This window comes from Heterodontus francisci, chromosome 37 (genome assembly GCF_036365525.1).
Source record: "Heterodontus francisci isolate sHetFra1 chromosome 37, sHetFra1.hap1, whole genome shotgun sequence".
Lineage (NCBI taxonomy): Eukaryota > Metazoa > Chordata > Chondrichthyes > Heterodontiformes > Heterodontidae > Heterodontus > Heterodontus francisci.
In genome coordinates, this window is record NC_090407.1 from 26664986 (window position 1) to 26689235 (window position 24250).

Consider the following 24250-nt stretch of genomic DNA (forward strand, 5'->3'; position numbering starts at 1 on the left):
ATTTCTTACCCGGAAGATCCAAAGGGGTTTTCCCACTCTCCTTCAATCCAGCCCTAGGGAAAGCTGGAAGAGAGCAGGACCATGTTGGGATCCCAACCCAATGTCAATTTCTAGGACTTTCCCACCCCACACGCTCCCTAATCCACCTCCACTGGGCTGGGAAATTTCTGCCCCAACTGTCCCAGCCCAGACCAGGGATCAAACACAACCTTTACCAATGGTGCCACTGGGGGAACCACAAATCATCTAGTAACGACCCATGAAGTGCAAAATCTCACCTAGTGAGCAGTTGCTTTGCATTCTGCCATCGGTAGAGCAGCGCAGCATCGCACCAATCACACGGCCTCCCACCATGACCACACGGATATCCTTCCCGTGAGATTCCTTTACATATTTCTGGAAAAGGTATGGGGCATCATGTCGTATCAGGTGAGATAAATCAGACAAATGATGTTTGTCTCTTGCCAGGAACACTGCCTTCCCTGAAGAGGAACAACATACAGGTAAAACTCTTATGCCTCTGAACAGGTTATCTATTAGATGTAATTTCTGATCAGCCAATAAAGAATAAGGTTTAGTATTATTCTTTATATACAGGTGCTAAAACACACAAGACAGTGCAGTACTTTACCTCGCAAAATTTTTATGCAAATTCAATTATTTATTTGAAGAAAATGATTTTAATCCCTTCCTTTTTGTTCTTTTCTCCTCTTCTGAAAAAGCTGGTTCCTGCAGGGGTGCATTCTACTGAGCACCAGGCACTCTCCGTACCTCACCAAGGGGGCTAATCTTACTATTCAATCCTGCATGGCGAGTGTCTGCAGGTTACTTGAGCACTGAGGTGGTGGTGGCATCTCAGCCAAGTCTGCCTTCGCTCAAATCCAAACTCTCTCATTTATCGTTAGGGGTCAGTGGATAGTGATCAGGAGCAAAAGCCCAGTTGATTATGCATCCATCCCTCCTCCTCCCACACTCCCCACCCAGTGACAAGAACGGTAACCAATTTGTGTTAGTGCCCCAACTGCTACCACAGGAGAGATCAGCTATCTCAACGCAGAGCAGAGATCATGCCATCCTTCACAGTTCTGAATTCTCCTTTTTCCCTTTTCCTTTTTGGCCTCCTTGTCTCGACAGACAATGGGTAAGCGCCTAGAGGTGGTCAGTGGTTTGTGGAGCAGTGCCTGGAGTGGCTAAGAAGGCCAATTCTAGAGTGACAGACTCTTCCACAGGCGCTGCAGGTAAAGTCAGTTGTTGGGGCTGTTAGACAGTTGACTCTTTTCCTGCCTACTGCTGAGTCTCTTCGACTCGCTTCTCTTCAGCGCTGCCTTTATAGCTGTCCGCCAGCTCTGGCGATCGCTGGCAACTGGCTCCCACGACTAGTGGTCGATGTCGCAGAACTTTATGTCCCATTTGCAAATGTCTTTAAAGCAGAGACATGGACAGCCGTGGGTCTGATACCAGTGACGAGCTCGCTGTACAACACGTCCTTGGAGATCCTGCCATCTTCCATGCGGCTCACATGGCCAAGCCATCCCAAACGTCGTTGGCTCAGTAGGGCGTACATGCTGGGGATGTTGGCTACCTCGAGGACTTTTGCGCTGGAGATACGGTCCTACCACCTGATGCCAAGGATTCTCCGGAGACAGCGAAGATAGAATGTGTTGAGACGTCGCTCTTGGCTGACATACGTTGTCCAGGCCTCGCTGCCGTAGAGCAAGGTATTGAGAGCACACGCTTGAAACATTTGGACTTTTGTGTTCCGTGTCAGTGCGCTATTTTCCCACACCCTCTTGGCCAGTCTGGACATAGCAACAGATGCTTTTCCCATGCGCTTGTTGATTTCTGCATCGAGGGACAGGTTACTGGTGATGGTTGAGCCTAGGTAGGTGAACTCTTGAACTACTTCCAGAGTGTGGTTGCCGATATTGATGGGTGGAGCATTTCTGATGTCCTGTCCCATGATGCTCGTTTTCTTGAAACTGATTGTTAGGCCAAATTCATTGCAGGCAGCCGCAAGCCTGTCGACGAGTCTCTGCAGACATTCTTCCGTATGGGATGTTAATGCAGCTTGTCAGCAAAGAGGAGTTCCCTGATGAGGACTTTCCGTACTTTGGTCTTCACTTTAAGACAGGCAAGGTTGCACAACCTGCCATCTGATCTTGTGTATAGGAAAATTCCTTCTTCTGAAGACTTAAAGGCGAGAGAGAGCAGCAATGAGAAGATGGTCCCAAACAGCATGGGTATGAGAACACAGCCCCGTTTCACACCACTCAGGATGCGAAAGGGTTCTGATGAGGCGCCGTTATGCTGAATTGTGCCTTTCATATTATCATGGAACGAGCTGATAATACTTAGTAGCTTTGGTGGACATCCGATCTTTGCTAGAAGGCAACGTAGAGGGTCATCCGTTGTTTGCGGCATTTCTCCTGCAGCTAGCGAAGGGAGAACAGCATGTCAATAGTGGATCTCTCTGCATGAAAGCCGCACTGAGCCTCAGGGTAAACACGCTCAGCCAGCTTCTGGAGTCTGTTTAAAACAACTCGAGCGAAGGCTTTCCTCACTGTGCTGAGTAGGGAGATTCCACGGTAGTTGTTGCAGTCACCGCAGTCACCCTTGTTCTTATAGAGGGTGATGATATTGGCATCGCGCATGTCCTGTGGTACTGCTTTCTCAACCCAGCACAGGCAAAGCAGTTCATGGAGTGCGGAGAGTGTAGCAGGTTTGGCACACTTGATTATTTCAGGGGCAATGCCGTCCTTTCCAGGGGCTTTTCTGCTGACTAGAGAATCGATGGCATTACTGAGTTCAGATTTTGTTGGCTGTTCGTCCAGCTCATCCATGACTGGCAGAGTCTGGGCTGCATAGAGGGCAGTATCAGTGACATCATTTTCCCTGGAGTATTGTTCTAGCTCATGCTCCACCCAGCGGTCCATTTGCTTGCTTTGGTCAGTGATCGTTTCCCCTGATTTAGACTTGAGGGGGGCGATCTTCTTGATGGTTGGTCCAAAAGCTCTCTTAATGCCATCATACATTCCTCTGATGTTTCCAGTGTCGGAGGCCAGCTGAATATCACTGCATAGGTGTTGCCAGTAGTCATTTGCACAGCGCCTGGCTGTACTTTGCGCGGTGCTTCGGACAGCTTTAAGTGCTAAGGATGTTGACTTGCTGGGGGCTTTCTTATAGTTCAGCAGTGCAGTGCGCTTAGCAGCTATGACTGGTTCCATCTCTTCAAAGTGAGATTGAACCAGTCTGCATTCTGCTTCTCACGTTTGCCAAAGGTGGTCGTTGCTGAGTCAAAGATGGCGCCCTCAACAAAAGTGATAATTAAGAGTACAAAATAAATGTAAGTTTATGTGGCTTTACTGTATCCATACTTAACTGCAAAATGAGAAAGAATTTATACCTCGATGACCTCGTGTATTTTTAACCACTACTGGATAACCCAAAGGCTCAGCTTCATCAATCATTTTGGAAAAATTTTCGTGGCCACCTGTTGTAAACAGAATAGAGTTTTTAGGTTATTGAGCAAATAAGGGAAAAGGCTACGGATGCTTCAGTCCCCATCTCCCCAATTTGGCTGTCTGCAGGAAGCAAACAAATTTGTCCTCTCTTCCCCACTACCGCCATCCCCCCTCATCACCCAAGATAAACAGAAAATTTAAAATATATACAGATTGAGCCAAAGATTAGACACATTTTAGCTTACCCTTCCAGAATACTAACCCTACCAGCTACAGCACCTAGCCATTTCATAAACAAGTCACGTATTCTGGTCTCAACTACCCATCCTGGAAATCTGTTTCAGCTTTTGGTTACCTCTTATTTAAAAAAAAAGAGGCAAACTATATCAAATGCAATGGTTGAAAGTCTTCAGGGACACACAGTACTCACAATAAAAAAAGGACACCAAGATCAAGAATGGTAACGAAGCACATTTTATAACTCTTGTCTAGCTTTCTTGTTCAACTGTAAGTTCACAGGTGTACATATAACAATTACGGATAGTAACTTTTGCAGGTGGCAAAGAAAGCTACAGCTCTGCAGACTGCATAGACCAGCTTGTATCTAAATTAAATTACTTTGTCAGAGGGTATGAAGCGTTTATTTGACGACCAAATTAAACAAAATAAAATATTGCTAAAGACTGTAAAGTTGCAAAAGGATCCTTGACATCCGTTTATATTTACCATAAGAGAAAGTATCAGGCAGTGGTATTCCATGACCAGCTAACTCCTGGAATGTCCAGAACTTGTTGACGCAGTGCAATATGGCCTGAGGACGATTGGCCAGGCGACAGCCCATCTTCTCCAGGTGCCGTAGTAGAGTGATGTCACTGTCATTCTGGACTGAAGGAGTGGGAACTCTAACCACCACCACTTGAGGGTAACTGGTTACTGGTTCCTGTTTGATACGTAGTCCTGCAGGGAACAAAACAGTCAACATTAGTAGCATTGTACAACCATCTAATTCAACAATCTTAGATGGCCATAAAAGTATCTACAGAATGAATACTTTATGTACACTTTTTACATAAAATATTTTGCTTACACAATTCCAAAACCGTACCGTACGACAGGGCTTATGGCAAACAAGTACAAGCAGCCTCTTGGTTAGGTGTGCTAATAATTCTATCTGGTGCTCAGCTCAGATGGGTTAACTTCAGCATATCAGAACTGGAGGAAGTAGTAAAGAGAACCCCTAACACTACCTTCAAAACCAACTTATTTTGGTAACCTCACAGAACAATAAGCAACACTCACCACCAAATCCCACCCCCCCAAAAAAATAAACCTACATATATACAACAAAAATGTCTTCAGGAAGATGTAACCTACAATAGATTTATATTGATAATTTCCTTTGTGCACGATTCTGTAAATGAACACAAGACTTGACTCAGAGGCATGGAAATATTTATTTTAGCACAAATAGCATTACTGGATTAAAAAGGCAAATTACAAAATGTAGGAAGAGGAAAAGACAAATAGTCACAAGAAGATGAGATATTATGCATGTGTATGACTTTCTGATCCTGGTTCTGCTTTCAGAGAATAACACAGGTTAGTTGATAACCCACAAATGTGCATAAGAGATTAGTGAGAAAAGAGAGAAACACAAAACACAAACACAAAAACACTCGCACAAGTCACTGAAAATTGTTCTTGCAGTCTATCTACATCAGAACAGCTCTCCTGCCTGCACTCACGTCATTGGTGAGACAAATGAGAAGGAAGGGCGGCTAGGGAAGATCTATACAGAAATTAAAATAAGAGAGTAAGATGACAACGCTCAAAACTGCAAGTTGCTTTGAGTAAATGAAACAAGCACAGTAGAGGAAGTTACACTCATGGTATATTTGGAACAAGATTCTTCAATAATTAAATAATCTTTCAATTTATTTTCATGCCCTTTTACTATTTTAATTTAATGAACAGACATTAAATCAAAGATGATTTTGATTTAAAAAACGCATGACACAGTTCTTAGTAGGCACTTGGCTCAAAACCAGTAAGATACATAGTTCAGCAAGTAACTCTGTGAGAAATCTGTAAATGAAATTTCTCCCAGTCCAGGTGTGCATGATCGCTGCATGATGTCTGACAGAAATGAGCATTGGTAAGGAAGAGACATGATGAGCAATGAAAAGCAGCATATGAAGCGAGCATCCAATCAGTAGCTGTGCAAAATGCTGAGAGATGAACCATGATACAAGTGGAAAAGCACAGAAGCAGATTCTGGATGCTTTGCAACATTTGTGTAGAGAATGTAAGGTATAGACCAAGATGAGACTGAAGAGTACTGAAGTGATGAGTACTGAAGTAATGAGAAGTGCCTTGTATACAGTAATGAAGTTTGTTACAGGAAGGATATTGTTGAGAAGCTGGGGACATGTGTAGTTACTATTTGGGCTCCTTCCAAATACGCTCTATTCATACTCACGGCACAAATGGTAGCATAGTATTAATGTTACTCGACTAGCAATCCAGTGGCCTGAACTAATGCTCTGGAAACACGAGTTCAAATCCCACTATGGCAGCTGGGGGAATTTAAATTCAGCTGATTGAATAAATCTGGAATAAAAAGCTAGTCTCAGTAATGCTGACCATGAGGCTACTGGACTGTTGTAAAAACCCATTTGGTTCACTAATGTCCTTTAGGGAAGGAAATCTACCATCCTTATCCGGGCAGGCCTGCATGTCATTCCAGTCCCACAGCAACGCAGTTGACTCTTAACTGCCCAATGAAATGGCCCAGCAAGCCATTCAGTTGTATCGAACCGCTGCAGAAAAGTAAAAAAAAAACACAAACAGGATTGACAACGCAGCATCCACCTAGGTATCGGATTCGGCAAAGGTACACCCTGCCCAGCTGACGCTGCAAAGTTCTCCCCCCGAATACCTGGGGCCTTCTGCCAAAATTGGAAGAGCTGTTCCACAGACCCATCAAGCAACACGAGGAAAAATCTACTCAAGCTTGTCCTCACCAATCTACCTGATGATGCATCCGCCCATAACAGTATTGGTACGAGCGACCACTGCATAGTACTTGTGGAGACAAAGTTCTGTCTTCACACTGAGGAGGCCCTCTATTGTGTTGTGTGGCACTAACACCGTGCAGAACAGATCTGGCAGTTCAAAATAGGTATCCATGTGGCACTGTGGGCCATCAGCAGTAGCAGCAGGATTGTACTCCACCACAATTTGTAAGCTCATGGCCCGGCATACCCCTCACCCTACCATTACTATCCAGCCAGGGGACCAACCCTGGTCCAATGAGGAATGTAGGAGAACATGCCAGGAGCAGCACCAGGCATACCTAAAAATGAGGTACCAACCTGGTGAAGCTACAACACAGGACTGACTACATGCATACTAAACAGCAGAAGCAGCATGCTATAGAAAGCTAAGCGATCCCACAACCAATGGATCAGATCAAAGCTCTGCCGTTTTGCCAAATCCAGTGAATGACAGTGGACAATTAAACAATGAATGGGAGGAGAAGGCTCCATGAACATTCTCATCCTGAATGAAGGCACAACCCAATATGTCAGTGCAAAAGACAAGACTAAAGCTTTTGGATCCATCTTCAGCCAGTAGTGCCGAATGGATGATCCATCCTGACGTCCTCCTGAGACTCCAGTCTTCACTGATGCCAGTCTTAAGCCAATTCAATTCACTCCACAGGACATCAAGAAACAGCTGCGTGCAGTGGACAAAGCCAAGGCTATGGGTGCCGGTAACATCCTGGCTGTAGTGCTGAAGACCTGTGCTCCAGAACCAGCCGTGCTACTAGCCAAGCGGTTGTAGTGCAGTTACAGCACTGTGGAAAATTGCCCAGATATGTCTTGTCCACAAAATGCAGAACAAATCTAATCCGGCCGATTACTGCCCTATCAGTCAACTCTCAATCATCAGCAAAGTGATGGAAGGGGTCATCGACAGTGCTATCAAGCGACACTTACTTAGCAGTAACCTGCTCACCAATGCTCAATTTGGTTCCGCCAGGACCACTCAGTTCCAGACCTCATTACAGCTTTGGTCCAAACATGGACAAAAGAGATGAATTCCAGAGGTGAGTTGAGAGTCACTGCCCTTGACATCAAGGAAGCATTTGACAGAGTGCGGCATCAAGGTGCCAGAGTACAACTGAAGTCAATGGGAATCAGGGAGAAACTCTCCACTAGCTGGAGTCATTCCTAGCACAAAAGGAAGATGGTTGTGGTTGTTGGAGGTCAATCAGCTGATCCCCAGGACATCGCTGCAGGAGTTCTTCAGCACTACACCCAACCATCCTCAGCTGCTTCGTCAATGATCTTCTGTCCTTCATAAAGTCAGAAGTGGAGGATGTTCACTAATGATTGCACAGTGTTCAGTAGCATTCAAATATTTCATGTCTGTCTTCATAGTAGAAGACAGAAACTACATAACAAATAGAGTGTGACCAATGGGCTAATAACAGTGAGGAACTAAAGGTAATTAATTATCAGCAGAGAAAAAGTAAAGGAGAAACTTAAGGGACTAAAAGCCAACAAATCCCCAGAACCTGATGGACTTTAAAAGAGGTAACTGCAGAGATGGTGGATGCACTCGTTATGATTTTTCATAATTCCCTAGATTCTAGAATAGTCTCCCGTTGATTCTTTTGCCAATCACCTTAAATCAGGGCTTTCTGATTCTCAATCCTTCCACCAATAGGAAGTTTCTCTCTATCTACTCTGTCTTTGAATACTATCAAACCTTCCCTTCTCCGAGAACAATTCTAGCATCTCCAATCTATCCATGCAACTGAAATCCCTCATCCCTGCAACAATTACTGTAAATCTTTCTGCACTCTCTCCAATGCCTTCACATCATTCCTAAAGTGTGGTGCCCAGAATTGGACACAATACTCCAGTTGAGGCTGAATCAGAGTTTTGCAAATGTGCACCATAACTTCTTTGCTTTTGTACTCTATGCTTCTAGTTATAAAGCCCAGGATCTTGTATGCATTTTAACCACTTTCTCAACCCACCCTGCCACCATCAATGATTTGTGCTTGCATACCTGTAGATCTCTCTGTTCCTGCACCCACTTTAGAATTGTGTCCTATATTGTCTCTCCTTGTTCTTTCTACCAAAATGTATCACTTCACACTTTTCTGCATTAAATTTCATCTGCAACATGCCCGCCCTTTCCACCAGGCTACGTCTCTTAAAAGTCTATCACTATCCTCCTGACAGTTCACAATACTCCCAAGTTTTGAGTCATCTGCAAATTTTGTAATTGTGCCCTGCACACCCAAGTCTAGGTCATTAATACAGATCAAGAGAGTAGTGGTCCTAGTACCAACCCCTGGGGAACTCCACTGCATACCTTCTTGCAGTCTGAAAAACAACTGTTCACCACTACTCTCTGTTTCCTGTCACTCAGCCAATTTTATATCCAAGCTGTCACTTGCCATTTTATTCAATGGGCTTCAACTTTGCTGGCAAGTATATCATGTAGCACTTTATCATATGCCTTTTGGACGTCCCTATACACCACAACAACCGCTGCATTACCCTCATGTAGAGGCCTACTTTAGGTCGGGAAAATGAGCCCGACCCGAACCCGACCCGGCCTGAGTCCCTCCGCTTTTGCCCCAAGCCTGACCTGACCCGAGCCCGACCCGGCCATCCCTTTACTTACCTCCCGACTCAGAACCTCCACGAAGCTGCCGCGCATGCATGATGTCATGGTGACATCACTCGCTTACTGTCCAGACTCAGTTTCGTCCCGGACTCCTAGCTCAGGTAAGTATTTTATTTTTAATTCTTACCGGCACAGCACTGACCCTGCAAGTCCGGCCCAACCCAACCCGACTCGACTTGGACTCAGCCCAACCCAACCCGAGCCTGAGAGCCAGAGCCTGAAGATGGGCCCGACCCGACCCTGACACAAGCTGTCGGGTCCAGTCGGGTTCGGGTCAGGTAGCAGGCCTCTACCCTCATGAACCCTCTCCGTAACTTCAAAGAACTCCATCTAGTTAGTTAAACACGATTTACCTTTAATAAATACATGCTGGCTTTCCCTAATTAATCCATTCTTCTCCAAGTGACTGTTAATTTTGTCCTGGATTATAGTCTCTAAAAGCTTCCCCACCACCGAGGTTAAACTGACTGGCCTGTAGTTGCTGGGTTTATCCTTGCACCCTTTTTTGAACTAGGGTGTAAAATTTGCAATTCTCTAGTCCTCTGACATCACCCCACTATTTAAGGAGCATTGGAAGATAATGGCAGTACCTCTGCAATTTTCACCCTTACTTCCCACAGCATCCACAAATGCATCCCATTGGTCCTGGTGACTTATCAACTTTAAGTACAGCTGGCCTTTCTAATACCTCCTCTTTATCACGGGTACACAGTACCAGCAGTGTGTACCATCTACAAGATGCACTGCAGCAACTTGCCAAGGCTCCTTTGACAGCACCTTCCAAACCCACAACCTCTACCACCTAGAAGTATAAGGGCAGCAGTCACATGAGACACCACCTGCAAGTTCCCTTGCAAGTTACACAACATCCCAACTTGGAAATATATCGCCATTCCTTCACTGTCGCTGGGCTAAAATCCTAGAACACCCACCCCTAGAGTACTGTGAGTGTACCTATATCACAAGGACTACAGCAGTTCAAAAAGGTGGCTCACCACCAACTCATGGGAAATTAGGGATAGGCAATAAATGCTAGCCTTGCCAATGATGCCCACATTCCATGAATCAATAAAAACAAAAGAGCAAGCTTCCACTGGTAATTCTGTGCTTTCAATGCACCAAAACTTGATGCTATGCATGAAGTATTTGGGATGAAGTCATTAGGGAAATTATCTTAATGCAACTGGTTATATGTTGGAAATAGCATGAGATGTCACTGTACTTAGGCTAAAATGATTAGAATTAGAATATGACAGCGCAGTACAGGCCCTTCGGCCCTCGATGTTGCGCCGACCTGTGAAACCATCTGACCTACACTATTCCATTTACATCCATATGTCTATCCAATGACCACTTAAATGCCCTTAAAGTTGGCGAGTCTACTACTGTTGCAGGCAGGGCGTTCCACGCCCCTACTACTCTCTGAGTAAAGAAACTACCTCTAACATCTGTCCTATATCTATCACCCCTCAACTTAAAGCTATGTCCCCTCGTGTTTGCCATCACCATCCGAGGAAAAAGACTCTCACTATCCACCCTATCTAACCCTCTGATTATTTTATATGTCTCTATTAAGTCACCTCTCCTCCTCCTTCTCTCCAACGAAAACAACCTCAAGTCCCTCAGCCTTTCCTCATAAGACCTTCCCTCCATACCAGGCAACATCCTAGTAAATCTCCTCTGCACCCTTTCCAAAGCTTCCACATCCTTCCTATAATGCGGTGACCAGAACTGCACGCAATACTCCAGGTGCGGTCTCACCAGAGTTTTGTACAGCTGCAGCATGACCTCGTGGCTCCGAAACTCGATCCACCTACTAATAAAAGCTAACACACCATATGCCTTCTTAACAGCCCTATTAACCTGGGTAGCAACATTCAGGGATTTATGTACCTGGACACCAAGATCTCTCTGTTCATCTACACTACCAAGAATCTTCCCATTAGCCCAGTACTCTGCATTCCTGTTAGTCCTTCCAAAGTGAATCACCTCACACTTTTCCGCATTAAACTCCATTTGCCATCTCTCAGCCCAGCTCTGCAGCCTATCTATGTCCCTCTGTACCCTACAACATCCTTCGGCACTATCCACAACTCCACCGACCTTAGTGTCATCCGCAAATTTACTAACCCACTCTTCTACACCCTCTTCCAGGTCATTTATAAAAATGACAAACAGCAGTGGCCCCAAAACAGATCCTTGCGGTACACCACTAGTAACTAAACTCCAGGATGAACATTTGCCATCAATCACCACCCTCTGTCTTCTTTCAGCTCGCCAATTTCTGATCCAAAGCTCTAAATCACCTTCAACCCCATACTTACGTATTTTCTGCAATAGCCTACCGTGGGGAACCTTATCAAATGCCTTACTGAAATTCTTATACACCACATCCACTGCTTTACCCTCATCCACCTGTTTGGTCACCTTCTCGAAAAACTCAATAAGGTTTGTGAGGCACGACCTACCCTTCACAAAACCGTGCTGACTATCGCTAATGAACTTATTCTTCTCTAGATGATTATAAATCCTGTCTCTTATAACCTTTTCCAACATTTTACCCACAACCGAAGTAAGGCTCACAGGTCTATAATTACCAGGGCTGTCTCTACTCCCCTTCTTGAACAAGGGGACAACATTTGCTATCCTCCAGTCTTCCGGCACTATTCCTGTCGACAATGACAACATAAAGATCAAGGACAAAGACTCTGCAATCTCCTCCCTAGCTTCCCAGAGAATCCTAGGATAAATCCCATCTGGCCCAGGGGACTTATCTATTTTCACACTTTCAAAAATTGCTAACACCTCCTCCTTGTGAACCTCAATCCCATCTAGCCTAGTAGCCTGAATCTCAGTATTCTCCTCGACAACATTTTCTTTCTCAACTGTAAATACTGACGCAAAATATTCATTTAACACTTCCCCTATCTCCTCTGATTCCACACACAACTTCCCACTACTTGAATTGATTCCAAGAAATAAATTCCACAGAAACTATCTGGAACAGCAGATTAAAACAACAAATACACTGCTTATTTTCAACAGGACATTAAAACTGTCTTGCATTAAAGTCAATTTTGAACAAACAAACATGGTGCTAGGCATGTCCCTTCTTGCCAAAGTCAATTGGATGTGCTGTTTCTTAGTGAACTGGAGATAAGCAACAATTCAAGGCCTTGATACCAAAAAAGCTTTTCATGTCGTACTATGAAGTCTGATAAAATACCAGCTTCTCTACTCCAGTACGACAGCTATTATTATCAGTTCTATTTTTTTCAGTGATAAGTAAAAACAAATCTTGCCCCAATAGGGGATCATGCTTCAAGTAACCGAAAGAGAGAGAGGCTGGTCATCCTTTAAAACTGGCACCTGTATTCCTGACATGTTCTGCATATTTACTCCTCCCTCATAAAAACAGAAAGCAGTTAACTGAAACCAGTTTAAATTTGGCATCAATATGTAATGCTTCCGGACAAAGTTGAGCATTTCACTTTCCTACAGTGTCTCAAAGCAAGACTAAGGAAACCAAAGCAGACAGTGTCAATTTGGAACATTCCACTACCTATGGCTAGCTACAAATTCATAAAATATAATTTTCAAATGTTATAATCTGAAATAGGACAGACCATCACAGCCTGTATGCGAAATAAAGCTGATTAATTCAAGAGGCTGGACATGTATGTTGTATGGCTGAAGACTGGTTTCTTCACACAGTTCTAGAATTGGGGAAGAATGTCCGAAAGGTTAAAGCTAAGATGGAGGAATGGTTGTCAGGAAAAAACCTGAATGGAAGTGTTGAGTGTAACCAGACAGTTGTAGGAACTGACAGAAGATGATGGTGAATTCTTGTGGCTGAAAATGAGCAGGTCTGCTGGATTCAGCATGGCTGTAATATACAGTACAGCCATAGGAATCTCTTCTCAATACACCCTTTCTAAATGTCAATCTTACATAATCTGGATAAACCATGGTGCTCAGCATCACAAGGTACTCCTAATCACATGCATGTTGCATCATTTTGGATTAGTGATGATATACAAGATCAAAAACTGCTCAGAAATACAGACAGCCATCTTCTTTTTATTAAAAGATATCTTTTCCCACACTTACAAAGTAACTTTAAAAACCAATAAATATGTAGATTTACACCAGACAAGATTCTGCATGAACTTCAAAAGCAACTTCAGGGTTTTGCAGAAAATATGCTTTTATTTAAATATTAGACACTACTTATAGGAACAATACTACTTTTTGAATATTTATAACATCTGGTTTTGCACTCATTTCATATTGGCCCCTCGGAGCTCACAGAGAGGAGACTTGCATACTTTCAGTCTGGATTGGATTCAAACCTAGATTCTAGATGAAAGATGATATAACCTACAGCATATTGCTTTGGGAACAATATTCCTGTTCTCTATTTTCTCAAAACAACTTTTATTAATCAGGTTAATAAGATTCTGAATAAAAACAGGAAAGTATTGCAGATATAAAGCAGGATGATCAACAACTACAAGAAAAAAAGGTAAGTTTAGGTGTGGCGTTCATTACTTCTGATGAGGAGCCACCCCTGAAATATAAACCTCTTTCAGATGTTGACTGATGAATTCTCAATTTTCAGTATTTTCTGTTTCTTTCAAATTTCCAACACCTTGTTTTCTAAGCTGAATGAAAAACTACATTGTGCAGTTTTGACATAAAAACATTTTGTGGTATAATTTCCGCTTTGGGCACAGTCGGTCGACATCTGGGAGCAAATTGCGCTCAGAATGGCGCTGGTTTTCAGAACTGTTTATTTTTTGCTTCCGCTCAAACTCATTTGCAGTGTCAGGCATGGCTTAGTGGGTCGCACTCTCGCCTCAGTCAGAAGGTTAGTGGGTTCAAGACACACACCAGGGCTTGAATACAAAAATCAAGACTGGCATTCCAGCTGAGGGAGTGCTGAACTGCAGGAGGTGCCATCTTTCAGATGAGACATTAAACCAAGGGCCCATCTGCCCCCTCAGGTGGATGTAAAAGATCTCAGGCAGGGTAGTTGTCCCCAGTGTCCTGGCCAATATTTATCCCACAATCAACTTCACCATAGCAGATTATCTAGTCATTGCTGTTTGTTGGAACTTGCTGTGAGCAAATTGGCTGTCATGTTTCCTATATTGCAGCAGTGACTACACTTCAAATGTACTTCATTGGCTGTAAAGTGCTTCAGGAAGTCCTGTGGTTGTGAAAGCTGCTCTTTTAATGCATGTCTTTCTATCTTTCTTTCTTTTGGGTCTCCTTATCTCGAGAGACAATGGATACGCGCCTGGAGATCTTTCTATCACAAAATGCAAAATCTTTCATGAACCAGTGCAATCAAGGACATTTTAAAATTTGCATTAAAATATATTCTTTGATATATTTAAGAGTAGTAAGCTGGTGCAGTTTTATTAATGCAGTTGAAAATGGGTTTATCAAAAGAAAAAAACATTTTTAATCAGAGCGTCTAGTCCAACATATGTGAGTAACCCAATATTAAAGAACTGAAAATGACTTTTAAAAAACTATTCAGAACCATTTACTACTTACTAGTGCACAAGGGATCAGTTTGTTAGTAAATTTTTTTAAAAATCAAAAGCTTTTAAAAGTGCCTATTAGTGTCCTTCTGCCTAATAAAAAGCTTAATTTTAAGAGCCTCCTCAAAATGTTCAACAAAATACATTCCATTAAAAAACAAAAACTCAGTCAGAAAGATTCATCCGGCTTAGTAAGGAAGTTAAGGATAGTATTAGGTTTTTAAAAAGGCTGATAATGTGGCAAAGAATAGTAGTAGGCCCAAGGATTGGGTGTGTTTCGGAAACCAGCAATGGGCCACCAAAAGTTGATTAAAAGGGAAAAAACAGAATATGAGAGTAAACTAGCCAGGAACACAAAAACAGATAGCAAGAACTTTTACAAGTATATAAAAAGGAGAGTAGCTAAAAGTAAACGTTGGTCCCTTAGTGGCAGAGGCAGGAGAAATTATCATGGGGAAATGATGAAATGGCAGAGACGCTGAACAAATATTTTGTGTCTGCCTTCACAGAAGACGACAAAAATTACATATCAGAAATAGAGGGTAACCAAGGGGCTAATAAGATTGTGGCACTTAATATAATCAGCAAGGAAAAAATATTGAAGGAACTTATGGGACTAAAATCTGACAAATCCCATCACAGGATTTTAAAAGAGATAGCCGCAGAGATAGTGGATACGCTGGTTATGATTCTCCAATATTCCGTTTCTAGATTCTAGAATGGTCCCAGCAGATTGGAAATTAGCAAATGTAACACTGCTATTCAAGATAGGAGGGAGAGAGAAAACAGGGAATTACAGGCCAGTTAGCCTGACATCAGCCGTCAGGAAAATGCTGGAATCTATTATTAAGGAAGTCTTAATACATTTAGAAAATCATAGTATGATCAGATGATGTCAACATGGTTTTACAAAAGGGAAATTGTGTTTGACAAATTTACTAGAGTTTTTTGGGGATGCAACTAGTAGGGTAAAGGGGAACCAGTAGATGTAGAATACTTGAACTTCCAAAAGGCATTCAATAAGGTGCCACACAAAAGGTTAATATACAAGTTAAGAACTCATGGAATTTTGGGTAATATATTAGCATGGATAGAGGATTGGTTAATAGACAGGAAGCAGAGAGTAGGGATCAACAGGGCATTTTCAAGTTGGCAGGTTATGACTAAGTGCAGCGCCACAAACATTGGTCCTCAGGCCTCAGCTATTTACAATCTATAATAATGACTTAGGCATCAGGACAGAGAGTAATGTATCTAAGTTTGCTGATGATACAAAGGCAGTTGGGAATGTCAACTGTGAGGAGGACACAAAGAGGTTGCAAAGAGATATAGACAGGTTAAGTGAGTGGGCGACAAGGTGGCAGATGGAGTATAATGTTGGGAAGTGTGAGATTATTCACATTGGTGTTAAGAACAGAAGAGCAGATTATTTTCTAAAAGGCGTGAAACTTTTAAATGTTGATGTTCAGAGGGATTTTGTGTTCCTTGTACAAGTACACCCAAGTTTGCATGCAGGTACAGCAAGCAATTAGGAAGGCAACTGGCATGTTGGTCTTTAGTGCAAGGGGATTGGAGTACAAGAATAAGGAAGTCGTGCTACAATTGTACAGGGCTTTGGAGAGACCACACCTGGAGTACAGTGCACAGTTTCCGTCTCCATATTTAAGGAAGGAAATACTGGCATTGGACGCGATATAGCAAAGGTTCACTAGATTAGTTCTTGGGATGAAAGAGTTGTCCTGTGACGACAGGCGGAGTAAATTGGGCCGATACTCCCTGGAGTTTAGAAGAATGAGAGGTGATCTCATTGAAACATACAAGATTCTTAAGGGGCTTGATTGTGTAGATACAGAGATTGACATGGAGAGGTTGTTTCCCCTGGCGGGGGAATCCAGAACATGGGGGCACAGTCTCAGGTTAAGAAGCCAATTATTTAGTGCTGAGATGAGGAGAAATTTCTTCAGTCAAAGGATTGCGAATCTTTGGAATTCTCTACCCCACGGGGTTGTGGATGCTCCATCTTGGAATATATTTAAGGCTCAGATAGATTTTTGGTCTCTTAGGGAATCAAGGGATATGGGGAGCAGACGGGAAAGAGAAGTTGAGGCCAAGGATCAGCCATGATCGCACTGAATGGCGAAGCAGGCTCGAGGTGCCATATGGTCCACTCCTGCTCGTATTTCTTAAGTTATGACTCGCAAACGGGCACAATTAGCTGAAACTTATCATGGTGATTACATTAATCTGGGGAATGTGGACAGTTTTGTGGCCTGCGCCGACTTTTAGTGCCATGATTTTTGAATTAGCACAAAAGATTGCAGAAACTGGATTTGTCCTGGATGTAATTTACCCTCAAATTTCCTCAGTCTCGTGCGCTGGTTTGGTTCACTTCAGGCGAATTGCTTTGAACAAATGAGCACAGCCTGGTGGAAACTCCACGCCAGCATTTCAGAACACTCAAAATATTACAATATCAATTATCATTTGAAACAGGAAAACTAAAATATTTAACAACCAACAATCCAGATATAATTTTTTTTAATTAGTTATTTTTAAAAGAAAAAAAAGGTAGTGGTTTTCACATGTCTCCTAATCCATATTAAATCCAGTTCACCCTTACCCCCATCCTTGTCTCCCAAAATATTTTAAATTTCCAATATTCGTCCGAGTTTCCAAATCCTTTCATGACTTTTCTCACCACATCTCTGTGGCCTACTTCAGGATTATAATCCCTCCTACACAACTTCTGACTCTAACCTTTTCCACTTCTCATTCTGCCGCCCATACCACCAGCGTTAGAACCTTTGTCTACCTCAGCCACTCTCTAAAAATCACTCACGAAATCCCATTCTTCTCCATGCCTCCCCACCTTTAAAAGTCATCTTAAAATGCATCTTTTCAGTAATGTGTTTTTTTTTTTAATTTTAAATTTCAGTCACCCCTTTAATCTCTCTTGATATGGCTCAGCATCCATTTCCTAGTCGATTTTCCAACTGTGAAGCAGCTTGGCACACTATGGTATTTACATGAGGGTACATTAATAGCGCCTCTCAGGTAATAAGATGCTCTCCAGTACATCGAGGGGAGAGAGGGGGGAAGGGAATGGGAATGGAAAGAGAATATCTAACTTTGGGCAGCCCACCAGTGATGAGTTGGAATAGCAACCCGCTGTGTCACAGTGTTGCAGGATACAGCCTTACACCTGCAATTCCTTGCCATGAGCCATAAGTTTAGCTGCATCTTTCACACCTGACACTGAATGAGGGTCTGTCTCAATTCATTTAATTCATGTACCCATTTACTGGCTATTCAAATGGCCACAGGCATGGCACTAGAAGCATCTCACTTTTGTTAAAGGTTTCTTGTAAATTCCAATACACCTTCAACATAGTTATCATTCCACATGAGCAACATAAAATAAATTTTCTTCTGGAATTCTGCTTGTAAAAATGAAAATCTTAAAAAAAGATGTATCTGTAGCTTGAGCAGCCTGCACCTGAATCCCAGTTTTGACTAGCAGGGTCATAACCAGGACAGACCTTACTGAGCCAAATGTGGCTGCCTGCCCAGTCGTGGTTTTAGTGTTTATACAGCAGCACTTTTGAGATACAAAAAATTTTCTCTATCCCTCTACACAATGAGACAATCATTTTCTTGATGTAGTGATGACTGACCAACATCATATACATTTACAAATCAACACAGAAGGTTACAGAAATGGGTGCCTCAATACAGAAAAGGCCCTGTTAATTAGACAATAAAAACTATTCTAAATGAGTTTCCAAGCTTTCTGTCTTCATGGGCTGCGTTGGTACATATCATGGAGTCTCATGAGGCATATGTAAAGCTGAAAGCAGTGTTCCCATTGATTTGCATATCTCTCTAACTACAGATCTCAAGAGATTTTGGTACTCTACTTCAGGTTTTATACAACAAGGCAACAGGACAAATAACAGTTGTTTCCAAATCTCCTGGCCCACAAAATTCAAACTGGATAAGCCAGCAGGCAAAAAATACAAGCACAAATAGGCTGAGTTGCCTGGGTTTTGTGGGTGAGGTTGCCAAGGCTTCGAGGAATAAGGCCCAACAGCTGTAGTTCAGTTACTCACAATCTACACTGAAGTGTTATCACAGGGAGAAGGTACTCCAGTAAGTTAATATAAATGAACCAGATTTTAAAATCACTCAAAACCACTCATTTACATAGAGTAAAATTCAGGACCAATGAATTGTGCTTCTCCTCAGTACTCAGAGTTTGAGTCAAATCAAAATAGATGGAACAAAAATATTGTCAGATAGATTGCAGCACAGATCCCAAGTGGAATGAATTTGAGCCATCTCAATCCAATTTGTGCAAGATGCTGTTCAGTTCAGCAGGACGTGCGAAAGAGGTCAAAATACCAAATTTTGGCTGGCCACCAATACAGCAAGTTGAAACAGCAACTCCAGTTGTCCTGAGAATGTGATGGGAAAATTTACATAGCCACTTCCTCAATAGTTGCCTGATCATGCACCAATCTCAACTGAATGTGGCAGGGCTACAGAACTTTGATCTGTTGGTACGGGCTCTTGCTGTATCTTACTACTTTTTTGTTTAACATGTAGGTCACCCTGTGATATAGCTTCATTAAATTGATGCCTTATCCTAAAGTATGTTTGGTGCTGCTCCTTGCACATCCTTCCACACAGCTCATTGAACCAAAGTTAGTCCCCCAGCATGATAGGGATGTGCTGGGTCATAAGATTACAGATCAGGTTGATCGTCCAGCTCTGGGCTTCTGGATCTGTCCATAGTCACTCCCACTTAGTGCTACCATAGTAGCAAGCCACACATTGGAGGGTGTCCTCCACAAAAGAGGAGACTTTTGTCGTGGGTCATTACTACCAATGCTGTGGATGTGGTAATTCTAGCTGCAATCAGATAGCAAGAAGTACTTATGCCATTTGCATTTCAACTATCCCTTTCTCTCAACTCTGATCTTTCTTGCATTTGAGAAGATTTTGAACAAAATTTGGCTTAATTTCGATTACAATGTTGTAACAGTATGGATTTGGTTAGTTGTACTTTTTGTGGTTGAATCCCTGAGCCTTGCACAAGAATGTTGTTTGAGAAGGCAGAATTCTCCAAAATCTCTCAGGTGAGCCAACTTGCTTTTGAGGTAATAAAACAACCAACAGTCAAATTCTTCCTCTTTTAAATACTGTACATAAAAGATTGATCTGTCAAACAGCATACCAATTGGCAATAACGAGATACCCACATTCACCAACTATACATTGCTACAGCAGAGATCAAACCAAGCCTCATAAAAGATGTATAGGACCACAGAAATTGCCCAACTTTCTCAGAGGTTAAGTGTGCCAAGCAGTTCAGACTCAGATAGGCCAGAGAAGAGTTGCGGACAGATTTTTCAAATCTGCACCTGCAGTTTCCACAGCCTTACCAGTAGCAGTGAAAGTGACTGCAGTACTCACATTCTATGCTACTGTTGTCTTCCAGACTCTCTCCAGCGATTTTGCCGGTCAGCCATGCGGGGATGCATCTAGGTCACAGCTGCATCAGTGAAGAAAGTAGGGATATGCATCTGCTTCCCTAAAATCAAACAGCAAGAGTAAATAAGAACAACCATTACACTGTTGGAGAATCCCCAGTGTCATAGGAGCCACTGACTGTACACACGTAGAATTACTGTAGTGAAAAACAAAAAATATCGGTGAACATGCAGTATATTTCATGTGCATTGATGGAAGAGCCAAAGAAATGTTAAGCTTGCTAGGTGCTTTCTGGCTTGGACGGTGAAAGCAGATATGCATTGAAAGTAGTGATAATCTAGAATCTGAACAAACCCAAGCCTGAAGTCACCTAACTCTTTCATTTACCTAGTCATCTTCTCCGACATAGATCAACCTTGATGATGTCCTGCATCATGGTTCTTAACCCTCCGCATTGGCTTTTTTATCCCCTTGAAAATTTTCAGAATCTAAAGGCCCCTGTCGTGTGAAAAACTGGTTGTTCACATTATTAGGGCAACGGAGGAGTATACTTAGAAGAGCATTTGAACTTACTGAAATATATTGGTTTGGTTAGTACACTATAAACTATGAACCTATAAAGCTCTGTCATAATTTTCAGTCATGCTGAAGCAAGGACTAACATCAATTGACCAGTAACGTAACCTATAAAGAGTTTTTAATGTGATTCTTTTTGAAAATGGGCACCATATTCACTGGCTTCTAATCCTCTGCACAGTCCATTGAATCCCTTAATGATCGTGAATACCTCACAAATCTCTCGCATCTAAGTACTAGCATATGCTACCTAACCCAAATGATTTTTTTTGTTTTTAAGCCCTTTTAGTTTGTCTAGATCATCTCATTTACATTGGTCATGGTTTTTAACTTGCGACACTTTTTCTAGGGAGGGCAGACTGCTCATGAGTACTTTGATCCTACCACAGGGTTCGGTCCTCGGGCCCCAACTAATTACAATCTATATTAATGACTTGGATGCAGGGATAGAAGATACTATAGCCAAATTTGCAGATGACACTAACGTAGGTGGGACAGCAAGTTGCAACAAAGAAATAAGAAATCTACAAATGGATATGGATAGCTTAGATAAATGGGCCAAAATCTGGCAGATGGATTTTAACATGGATAAGTGTGAGGTTATCCATTTTGGTCGGAAGAATAGAAAGGCAAATTATCTAAATGGAGAGAAATTTCAGAGTGCTTCGGTGCAGATGGATCTGGGTGCCCTCATGCATGAATCACAGAAAACTGGTTTGCAGGTACAGCAGGTGATAAGGAAGGCAAATGGAATTTTGGCATTAATTGCTAAAGGAATAGAGTATAAAAGTAGGGAAGTGTTGCTGCAACTGTATAAGGCGTTGGTGAGACTGCACCTGGAGTATTGCGTACAGTTTTGATCCCTTTACTTGAGAAAGGATGTAGTTGCATTGGAGGCAGTTCAGAGGAGGTTCACTAGATTGATTTCAGAGATGAGGGGCTTGTCTTATCAAGAGAGATTGAGTAGTTTAGGCCTTTACTCTCTAGAGTTTGGAAGAACGAGAGGAGATCTAATTGAGGTATATAAGATGATTAAGGGGATTGACAAAAGTAGACATAGAGAGGATGTTTCCTCTTGTGGGGCAATCTAGAACGAGAGGTCATTGTTTTAGGTTAAGGGGTAGCCGATTTAAAACAGATGAGGAGAAATTACTTCTCTCAAAGGGTCATGAATCTGTGGAATTCACTACCCCAGAGTATGGTGGATGCTGGGACATTGGGTAAATTTGAGGAGGAGATAGACAGATTTTTAATTAGAAATGGGTTGAAGGGTTATGGAGAACAGGCAGGAAGGTGGAGTTGAGGCCAAGATGAGATCAGCCATGATCGTATTGAATGGCGGATCAGGCTCCAGGGGCTGAATTGCCTACTCCTGCTCCTAGTTCCTATGTTCTTAGATAGATGGCGATATTTATTTCCCATCCTGTCTAGTTCTATCATGCATAATAAAATTGGAAGCATGTCTAGCAATGCAATGATGGGTAACCATTCTACAGCTTTCGTAATGGCCTTTGGGAGTTAGGGAGGTGCTTTCCTGAAATTAACTAACATCTCATCTTCAGTACTGCAAGTCTCTGGCAGTCACAAACAGCTGGGGAGGTTGGTGTACAAATCTGCATCATACTATGGATAGGATGAATATGAACGGTCCTGATGGCAACGTTTTCTCTAAGCTGGCCGGACGCACAGCAATCAGGAATGTGCCTCGCAGGGAACCAACAGACCGCACACAAGCAATAGTCTCTTTAAGGATCAGTGCTAGGGCCTCAACTATTTACAATCTATATCAATGACTTGTCAAGAGGAGGTAAAGAGTTTACAAAGGGATAGAGATAGGTTAAGTGAGTGGGCAAAAATTTGGCAAATGGAGTATAATGTGGGAAAATGTGAACTTGTCCACATTGGCAAAAAGAATAGAAAAGCTGTATACTATTTAAATGGAGATTAAAGAATTCAGTGGTAGAGGCATCTCGGTGTCCTGGTACACAAATCACAAATTGTTAGTATGCCAGTACAGCAAGTTATTCGGAAGGCAACTGTAATGTCAGTGTTTATTGTAAGGGGAATGGAATATAAATGTAGGGAAGTTTTATTGCAGCTGTACAGGGCCTTGATGAGACCACATCTGGAGTACTGTGTACAGTTTTGGTCACCTTATTTGAAAAAAGATATAATTGCATTAGAGGCCGTTCAGAGAAGGTTCACTTAAAGCCTTCATCCAAGGAATGAGTCATCTTACAAAGAAAGGTTGAACAGGTTGGGACTTTACCCAATTGAGTTCAGAAGAATGAGAGGTGATCTTATTGGAACATATAGATCCTGAGGGGACTTGCTAGGGTGGATATCGGGAAGATGTTTCCCCTTGTAGGGGAGACTAGAACTTGGGGACACAGTTTAAGAATAAGAGGTCTCCCTTTTAAGACAGAAATGAGGAAAGGGTCATTAGTCTGTGGAATTCTCTTCCCCAGAAAATAGTGGAGGCTGGATTTTTGAATTTATTCGAGTCATCTTTTGCTAATGCATTCCGTTAAAGGCAAAAATGCATAATGCTCTAGAATGCCTTTCACACAATGATTTCATAGAAATCAATAAGAAGCACAAAGTTCAAATTCCAGTCCAGAGGAAAAATTGAATTTAAACCTTACGAATAAATTGCAGATAAGCGTTCTTTTTACAAATTTGCATCAGGAACAAATTGAATGAATTGCAGATGCAAATTCAACATGGCAGCCCTTACTGAGACATGGCTGCAAGACAGTCAGGACTGGGAACTAAATATAGCAGGTTATAAGGTCTACTGCAATGCTAAGGAAAATAGTAAATGGAGAGGAGTAATCTTAACGATTAAGAATGAAAGCACTTAAATGATTAGAAAGGATATCACAAAAGGAAGTACGCAGTGAGAACAGGTAGAATTAAAAAACAGAAAAGATTTAAGACTGTAGTGGGAGTTGTGCATAGGCCCTGTGGTAGAAGCCTTGAAGTGGCAGCTTATATAAATGCTAAGATTAGACAAGGAGGGGGAGGGGGGGAAGAGGAGAGGAAGGGGGGGGGGGGAAAGAGAGGGAGAGGAAGTGGGGGGAGGAGGCGGGAGAGGAAGGAAGGGGGAGAGAGGCGGGGGGGGGGGAGGAGAGGGAGGGCGGGGAGGCAGGAGAGGGAGGGCGGGGGGGGGGGAGAACTAGGGTGGCGGGGTGGCGAAGGAGGAGGGAGGGTAGGGTGGAGGGGAAGAAGGAGGGAGGGTAGGGTGGAGGGGAAGAAGGAGGGAGGGTTGGGTTGGGGGGGGGGGGGGGAGAACAACGGAGGGTCGGGAGTTGGGGGGGGGGGGGGGAGAGAGAGAAGAAGGGAGGGTAGCGTGTGTGGGGGGGGGGGAAAGAAGGGAGGGTTGGTGGAGGGGGAGAAGAAGGGAGGGACGGGTGGGGGGGGGGGGGGGAGAAGAAGGGAGGGTAGGGTGAGGGGAAA

General features: G+C 42.8%; 1 protein-coding gene across 3 annotated transcripts in view; it reads right to left on the reverse strand.

Moving 5' to 3' along the window:
• rimkla (ribosomal modification protein rimK-like family member A) overlaps positions 1-24250 on the reverse strand; it is a 99253-nt gene that overhangs the window by 11863 nt on the left and 63140 nt on the right. The window contains exons 2-4 of one of the 3 annotated variants that reach the window (XM_068017412.1): positions 4188-4418; positions 3404-3490; positions 279-482 (exon numbers count right to left, since the gene is read on the reverse strand). In XM_068017412.1, the coding sequence (XP_067873513.1) occupies positions 279-482; positions 3404-3490; positions 4188-4418 (522 nt within the window). Of the gene's footprint in view, positions 1-278; positions 483-3379; positions 3491-4187; positions 4419-24250 lie in introns of all 3 variants that reach the window. The other 2 variants (XM_068017411.1, XM_068017413.1) reach the window with 2 other exon arrangements.